General features: G+C 34.0%; 1 protein-coding gene across 4 annotated transcripts in view; it reads right to left on the bottom strand.

The window, feature by feature from the left end:
* Positions 1–1167: 1167 nt before the first annotated feature.
* The window catches only part of LOC147025343 (adhesion G protein-coupled receptor E5-like), a 43043-nt gene continuing 34800 nt past the window's right edge, over positions 1168–9410 (bottom strand). For 2 of the 4 annotated variants that reach the window (XM_085886235.1, XM_085886237.1), the window contains 3 exons: positions 8743–8842; positions 5859–5895; positions 1168–5566 (listed from right to left, as the gene is read on the bottom strand). In XM_085886235.1, coding sequence (XP_085742361.1) covers positions 5531–5566; positions 5859–5895; positions 8743–8842 — 173 coding nt within the window. In that variant the 3' untranslated portion in view covers positions 1168–5530. The remainder of the gene's footprint in view (positions 5567–5858; positions 5896–8742; positions 8843–9410) is intronic. The other 2 variants (XM_085886236.1, XM_085886238.1) reach the window with 1 other exon arrangement.

Raw genomic sequence — 9410 nt, 5'->3', positions numbered from 1 at the left:
ACAGAATATACATTGTTTATAGGCTTTTGACTCTGTGTTTAATCCCCGTCTTAAACACGCAGGACAATTCTCAAATTTGTCATGTGGAGAATCAGGAAAGTCTAGCATATTTATAAAGTAAAACTTTACTTAAACTGAAATTCATCTATACTTTCAGTTGTATATTGACTCATATTTAATAATATTACCATCGACATTGACATACTTTTTTTCATTATCAGATTCAACGACAACATTTTTTATATTCAAGGTAATTTTAAAATGATCGTTAACTACTATTGAACGAAATGTCATTTCACCTGATATATTAACATCCTTTATTTCATCAGGATTTACATCTATAGGGTTGTTGAAAAAAAATTCAAATTTCTCCTTGCATATTACAGATGGTCTTATCTTTTCTTTCTAAAGCTTCATCCATAAGGTTTTTGTTTTTTGATACTTTTTCTTGTTTCATTGCTTTTTCTAGTTTTGAATATATTACCAGAAGGAGAGGAGAAACTTTTGTTAGCGATACTTTAATTGATGTTCTACCAGGTATACTAAAAGCCCTTCCACTGAAGGAAATTGAAGAACTCATATTATTTACCATAATTGTTTTTATCCAATAGTTATATTTATCTTTGTTCAATTTTACATCTTTGACAGATTTCTCAGTATCTTTAACAAATGAAGAGATTGATTGAAACTTGTCTTTTGTGTCTTGAAACATTGTATTTATTAAGTGAAAAAGTTGGAGGATAAAATGGTTTTAAGCACAGATTCACCTGTAAAATAAACGAAATTTTCATCAAGAAAATTTTAGTTTAAGCAAAGATTTATTATATAAATATGGTGAATACAACATACTGCGATGTTTGTAATCACAAATATAAACATTATAGAAAACACCTCCGAACCAACAAACACACATTTAATCTATTTCATAAAATATCTCCTCTTGAGTTGGAAAGAAAACATTGTGATATCTGTTCAAAGGATGTTTTGAAGAGAAGTTATAATAAACATCTTCAATCACAAAAACACAAGAAAAATGAGTTTAAAGTAAAGGGAGACTATTATATTGAAAACACTGATGGGGCATTTAAAGGGCATATAAAAATAAGGATTTTTCAATTTGGAGAACCCGGTCCATCATCAATAGCTGAATCAATTGAAATAGTGAAACCCGATGTTGAAAAATTTATTAAAAAGACATTAAAAGAAATGAAAACTTTAAAGTTTTATATGGGAGTGAAAATGAATATGAAAAGACAAGATGAAGAAAATACTCCTTATATGAGAACAGATCTTCATTTTATAACATCATTTGAAGATTTTTTGAATCGTGGGGTTTATGAAGACCTATCAAGACAAGAGGAGGATGTTGATAATACAGTGGTAGGAAGTGGATCCAATATTATAAAAATCATTTTTTTAGATATACACATTCTCAAATTAAACCCTCTTAAAGCTTCTTCTTATATTGAATTACCAAAAGAAATAAAACTAAAGAAGGCAGTTGTTAATATTAAGAACAATGATAATAAATGTTTTCTCTGGTCTGTTCTTGCTCACTTTCATCCACCAAAATGTAATTCAGAAAGAGTAAAACAATATATGAAATATGAGAATACCTTGGACATTAAAGATTTTAAATTCCCAATGCCACTAACAGATATTCCTAAATTTGAGAAAAAGAATAATCTTTCTATTAATGTATATGGATTAACGGATACAAACAAAGTTCAAATATTAAAAATTTCAAACAACTATAAAAATGAAGAAACACACATTGATCTTTTATATTTTAGTGTTGGAAAGAATTCACATTACACATACATCAATAATTTATCAAGATTAATCTCTTCTCAGGTATTCAGAACAGCAAACAAAATATATCCTTGTAAGCGATGTCTTAATTCATTTCATACAAAAGAACGATTAGAACAACATTCAAAATATTGTAGTAATCATAAATCAGCTGTAATTACAATGCCTAAACCTAGTGAAAAGATTTCTTTTGAAGATTATAATAAATCTATCATGCACCCATTTGTGATATATGCTGATTTTGAGTGTATCCTTAAAAAGATTAATGCTGCTTCTCCTAATCCAAAATAATCATACACAAATAAATATCAAAAACATATTCCTTGTGGTTTCTGTTATTATATCAAATCACCTGTTGGAGAAAAGTATAACAAACTTGAACATTATCATGGAAAAAAAGCTTCACAAGAGTTTGTAAAACGATTAGAAAAGGATTGTATAAGACTCACTAAATTAATGAAAGAAACAAATGAACTGATGAAATTAACCAAAGAAGAAAAATTAGAATTTATAAAGAACAATATCTGTCATATTTGTGAGGGGGAAATTAAGGAGTCTAAAGTTAGGGATCATTGTCATCTTACTGGTAAATATAGAGGTCCCGCTCATTCCTGTTGTAATCTTCATTATAAATTAACTTCTTTTATTCCAGTCTTTCTTCACAACAGCGCCAATTATGATACACATCTATTTATAAATGAACTTTCCAAAACACCAGGGAATATTTCTGCCATAACAAACACAAGTCAAAAGTATATTTCATTTACAAAAATGATATTCACAAAACCTTTAACTCGTATTAGGTTTCTAGATTCTTACAAGTTTATGGGAACACCACTAGCCTACCTCGCATCAAATCTAAGCTCCATGGACTCTTTTCCAAATCTTAATTCATTCTTTCCAAAAGAGGAAATTCTCACTAAAGAGGAAATTCAGATTAAAGAGAGAATTCAAAGTAAAGAGGAAACTAATTAATGAAGAAATTCTAACTGAAGATGAAATTCTAATTATAAAGAAAATTCGAACAATGAATGAAATTCTAACTAAAGAGGAAATTCAGATTAAAGATGAAATTCTGATTAAAGAAGGAATTCTTATGAGAGAGGAAATTCAAACAAGGAATGAAATTCAAAGTAAAGAGAAAATTCTTACAAGTAAGGGAATTTATCCTTATGATTATATGGATTCATTTATGAGATTTAAAGAAACACAACTTCCTTCAAAATAAAGTTTCTATAATAACCTTTATGAAGAAGAGATAAGTGATAAGGAATATAAACACGCACAAGAAATATGGAAAATATTTAAGATAAAGAACCTTGGAGAATATCATGATTTATATCTAAAAACAGATGTTTTATTGATAGCTGATGTGTTTGAAGCTTTTAGATCACTCTGTCATAATAAAAATTGTTATGGATTAGATCCTGCCCACTATTTCACAGCTCCTGGTTTAGCTTGGAGTGCAATGTTGAAACAAGATATAGATTTAACCAGTGATGTTGATATGCTTTTGATGATTGAGAAGTCCAAGAGAGGTGGAATATCACAAGTATGCTCAAAAAGATATGCTAAAGCAAATAATAAATATCTTCCAAATTATGATTGTGAAAAAGATAGTAATTATTTGATGTATTTTGATGCTAATAATTTGTATGGATGGGCAATGTCTCAATCTCTGCCTTATGGTAAATTAGAGTGGGTGGAAGAAAAGGATTATGAAAAGGCTTTGATGAATATTGTTATTTCTTCTCAAGAGGAATTGAATGACGAAGAAGAAGGTTATTATTTTGAAGTTTATTTGAAGTACCCGAGTGATCTTCATAATAAGCATAAAGACCTTCCTTTTGCATGTGAGAAAGAAACCCCAAAGAAAGTATGGTTCAGTGATTATCATAAAAGTTTTAATATTAAAGGCAAATCAACAGAAAAGTTATTAACAACATTCTATGATAAAGAGGGATATGTTTTGCATCAGAGAAGCTTAAAACAGTTTTTGAGAGAAGGATTGAGAGTAGCTAAAATTCATAGCGTTTTAAAATTTAAACAAAGTCCTTGGGTGAAAAAGTATATTCAATTCAATACAGATATGAGAGCAAATACAAAAGTAAAATTTGAAGGGGACTTTTATAAATTAATGAATAATGCTGTATTTGGAAAGACTATCGAAAATGTTAGAAACAGGCAAAACATTAGATTCACAATATCTTGGAAAGAAACTTCGAGATTGAGAAATAAACCAAGTTTTGAGAGAGAAGAGGTTTTTTCAGAGAACTTTTCTGCAATTCATATGAAAAAGGAAAGTATTGTAATGGATAAACCAATTTATATTCCAACAGCAGTTCTTGATTTATCAAAGATATTGATGTATGATTATTTGTATAATGACTTAAAGAAAGAGTATGGTGAAAATGTTTCATTGTTGTATATGGACACTGATAGTTTTATCCTAGATATAAAAACTGATGATGTTTATGAAGATATGAAGAAAAATATTGGAGTATATGATACAAGTAATTTCAGCAAGAAGAGTCAGTTATTTTCCAAAAAGAATGAAAAGGTTATTGGTAAGTTTAAGGATGAGTTGGGTGGAAAAGTAATGAGTGAGTTTATTGGATTGAGAGCAAAGGCATATGCTTATAAGTATGGTGATCAGATTGATAAGAGGTTAAAGGGAATAAAGAAATATGTAATAAAGAAATCAATAACTTTTAGAAATTATTATAATTGTTTGATGAATAAGAAAGAAAAATATAGGAAAATGAATGCAATAAGAAGTTATAAACATAACATATATGGTGAAGAAGTAAATAAAAAGGCATTAGGAGCCTTTGATGATAAGAGATTTATTTTAGATAATGGAATAGATTGTGTTCCATATGGATATTGTATGATAGAGTGAATAGAATAGATTGTGTTTTAACGATGGGAAGATGGGTTAGGGTTTTTTAAGGGCTACCGCCGCATTTTTTTGCAATATATAAATGGTCAAACCAAGTATTAATCAAACTAAAGAGTGGAGAAAATCTCAGTCTTGGTATATAAATGGAAAACATAATGAATGTGAAAAATATCAAATAAGTCTTATTGAAAAAATAACTAAAAGAAAGGTAAATAAAACAAATAAGCGAATCAATTTAAAAACTAGTAAGTTAGAGGATGTAAAGAAAAAAATGAATATCCTTGAATGGACTGAAAACTTTGATGGTTATCAATTGAACAATGAAAAAACAATTTACTATAATCTCAAAATGATATGTGGCTCAGGAGGTGGTCAAACAAGAGCATTAAGAGAAGTTTATCATTTCGTAATGGCACAAAAGGGGTATCTTAAAAAATATAGATTCAAATGTTTTGTTTTTCAATATTTTAGATGGGGATTATTGTGCAAAGAAAATTAAACTATTGAAGGAATTTGAGAATGAACAAATCTTTATAGGTTCAATGAGTGAGCTGTTCAACCCCCAGGTGTTTAATTCAATGAGGTTCAACCTCCAGGTTAAAAGGGGAGACAAATAAATATAACTTGGGATAAAAAGGGGGTTTATTTTTAGGAAAAAAAATAGGAATCGCTGAAAATCCCCCATTCATTTACATGGGGAAAAGTGAGCCAGAACCAGTATATCCACCCTACTGATAATAATAATAAAAAAATTTTAAGCAGAAAAATGCTCTGATATTCAGCAAAATATGTTCTGCACTTTACATTTAGATTGATTCAACCACACAGCTTTTCCTTTTTGTCTTCAAGCTCCTGAAAGAAGAAAATAAAAGTTATTAGTAGATAATCTTAGCCAACACAATTTCTTTTCTTGACACACTCATCCCATCCAGATTGAAAATGAACCCGGTTAATGAATGCATGGGTTGTTAAATCAGTTCAAACGTTTCTTCTCACATTATTATCCTGAAAACTTGAACAAACAAGAAATCAAAATACGGCACCCGACGAGGAATTAAATGTAATATTTTGAAAAGGCAGTGGGGAAGTTACTTGGCATAAAAATACTGTTGAAAAGTACATGTCAAGCACGACAGAGACTTACTGATTTCACATCTTGGGTCATAATCTCTGAGTGGGGACTGAAGTGGGGGGGGGACATGCGAAACTATATTTAATGTCATTATAATTGTCGAATCAATTTAAAAGGGTAATTATTTTTGGTGACAAAATAAGGGAGGGGAGAGTGCAAATCTCATGCACCCTTATCGCGATCCATCCACAAAATGTACATCCTGTTACGTTCATGAGGGGATGGGGTGGAGGGGGTGATTAGTGACTGAAATAAGGCTTTCCTGCACAAGATTAATGTTTAGAGTGAAGTTGTCTGATGGATAACATGCAGGAGGGGACAGGCTTGGTCTGATATTTATGGTTAGAGTCATGCCTGGTATTTCCCCTTGTATGGAGTGGGACAAGGTCGGAGATAGATCTGCTGTGTGAAGTGGTGGCTCCACATGCGCTTGAAATGACCAGGCCGCTGCATTTGGGTTTGCGATTGGCTCGAGAATGGTCTCGGGTACCATGCCTGTAACCCGGGCCCCCCTTGGTGCAGATTATGCATGTCCAGAGGCCCCCTCCTCCCTCAGCAGAAATGGTAATAGCAGGTCTGATTGGCTGTCATAACTGCCATGGGCTGCCATGATTGGGTGGCACACTGGAGGTGGTGGGTCATTTGTAGGAGGCAGGAGGCCCTGGGGGGATTGCAAACAAGATGGTGGCTTCTCTGCCTTCAACATCCAGACTTGCATCCCTCGATTCTTTCAGCCCTCTGTTCATCTTATAGTCAAACCAGGATAGCCTGGTGTTGGCTTAGTGGTTAGGGTGGTGGCTTGGGATCTGAGGGTCCTGAGTTCAAGCCCCGTTGGCCGCTAAATTAAAATACACCAGCAGGTTGACTCAGCCTGTCATCCTTCCGAGGTCGGCAAAATGAGCACCAGTGTACTGGTAAGTGGGACACTGCATCAGCGGCATAGCCTCATCCAGAGAGAGAGAGAGAGAGAGAGAGAGAGAGAGAGAGAGAGAGAGAGAGAGAGAGAGAGAGAGAGAGAGAGAGACAGACAAACCAGGAAGCACAGCTTCTTCCAGTAACCAATTCTTTAAATTATTCACCTGAAACATTTCAGGCTTTACACTATCTCCCATTCTTGGACCCCCCCCCCCCCAATTCTCATGCTTCAGGAAGGGATTTCCTTGAGTCACTGTAATCTCACTCCTTCCTCCAATACCCCAAGGAGAGAGCTCACCATTACATATCTTCTCTCATGCTAAGAAATGAACTTGTATATTCTCATTAATCCATGCCCCATTTCCTACTTTATCTGATAGGAACACACAAAGGTAGCACATTCACTTTTGAGCTGTCTCATCTGGGTTCAATTATTAATCCAACGCTTAACTATCAGACTGGTAATTCACAGGCAGGATGTTGCATTAAAATGTGAAGTCTGTCAAATGGGATTGGAGTGTGTGACACAGAAGAAGGCATAGCATCTGGTGAGCAGGATGTACCCTATCAGGAAGGAGAGAAATTGGTGGCCATTTATATAGCCGAGAACGTGGGACCAGTTTAATAAAGCATGTTTTGTTTGGCACAGCGAGGGCTGAATAGGGTAAACCACAACAAGGCTGGGAAACAAAATGAAACAGCCATAATAAAGGGAATATTTGACACAGTGGATAATTTGTGCATAGTAAGTAATGGTGAGTCACAGGGCTGGTAATCTATCTGGCAGGTAATTTAAACAACCTTCACATTCATGGTTATTGGATGTTGCACTTTTTACACAGTGTGGCATGGTGAATGCCATAGATTCACAATGTATGCTTATTCAGTTATTTGGATGTCTGAATTTAATTTAATGACTTTTGATCAAACCAAATGTTACTTGATGTAATGTCTCTTCTCTGTTTTTGCATATGGCAGCTTGGCTGCCAGGTAGCTATCATTTATTGGAAGCACAGCTGTTCCACTGATGCTGTGCCCATACACCCGTACACTGCTACTCATTTTGCCAACCTCTGAAGGATGACAGGCTGAATCAACCCCACCTGGTGTTTATTCAGCAACGGGACTTGAACTCAGGACGCTGAGATCATAAGCCAGCCACCCTAACCACTAAGCCAACACCAAGCCTGATGTAATGACTCATCAAATTATGTCTGGAAGAATCAATGTTATTGTTCAAAGTTAGACTTCTACTAGTATTTCATGAAATACTATGAAATACTTCTACTAATTTAGATTGATTTAATGATTAAAAGCAATTTGAATTAAAATGCTGAACCTGGTGGAGCATTGTGGATGCATGCATCAGACTGTTTTCCGACGCCGTATTAGAATTCCAGGAATGCAGGGGTTGGCGCTCGTCTGTCTTCGATGTCTAGAGAGACGAGCTATATGTATGAACCCTGATAGCTATGTGCATTTGAAAGCTGGGTAAATTATCATCCTGGTGAGTGGCTGGAATATTTAATGCTCAGTACATTTGATAAATTGATTTGGTAAATTCAGATTCCTCAGTTAAAGAAATCAGATCAAATGTTCAAACTTGTGTGATTATGAGATTGTCACTCATGTACTTCAATATTGTTTTTATGGGCAACCTTTTCACTGCTTTATCTTCTCCTCTCAGTTTTTATAAGCATCAACAATGTGTTCCCTTCTATTTAATTGAACCAACCATGACAATAGTTTATCAAATGTCAGCCAAAATTAATTAGACATAAATGTACTTCACATAAATTATGAGGACATTTGTACACAGTGGACTACCAACATGATATATGACATTTAAACTTGGAATATCAACTTCAGGGGATACATTGTGGGCTCAGGAATGCCAACACCTCAACTTGGCAGAATAGAGACAATGTAAAGTCATTCGATATTTGACATGTAAAGATATTTCACAATTGGTGTGTTCTACCTGAAAAAGGCAAGACAAGCGAGGAAAGAAATAACGGTGAGGGTAGAAAAGATGATCGTCAGGAGAACCGTGATATCTTTAGAGCCGTTGACTGCACCATCTGTCAAAATGAAGAGACAGAAAATGTTTTTTATTTGATTAAAGCAGAACAGCTGTTTGTTTCATTGCTTCATAAAATGCTTGCTAACTCTTGCAATCCTTCCCCCTCATTCAATTCTCCTCCTTTGCTGTTTTTCTCTCATTCTACCCTTTTCCACAATAGCGAGCTACCTACCTACTTTCTGCTCCTTCCCATTTGCTTCACATGAGGCCATAGTATTTATAAAATTATATGCTCAGCACAAGTTGATTAATATTAAGACGAGAAAACTATCCTGTCAACTTTTATCAACAAGCTCAAATGAGCTAAGATCCTCGTCCTCTTAATGATGACATCATAAAAACGAATATAATGTCATTGTGATGTATCAGGTTTGCGATAAATTATCTGCTAATGCCCGGCTTGATTCCCGCAAACAAAATTCAAACAGCTTGCTTAGTTTCGGAGATAATGGTATAGGCGATTGCCATTAGCGGTGATATTATGACATCAATTATTTTTTCTCGGAGGAATTTCCAAAATCGGACATGGTTACTGCCTGCAGGTGGGCTTTCTGCATATACATGGC

Source organism: Eptatretus burgeri, chromosome 6 (genome assembly GCF_056783735.1).
Source record: "Eptatretus burgeri isolate ZD-2024b chromosome 6, Ebu_testis_v1, whole genome shotgun sequence".
Classification (NCBI taxonomy): Eukaryota; Metazoa; Chordata; class Myxini; order Myxiniformes; family Myxinidae; genus Eptatretus; species Eptatretus burgeri.
The sequence above is the reverse complement of the archived record's forward strand: the minus strand, read 5'-3'. Positions and strand labels throughout refer to the sequence as shown.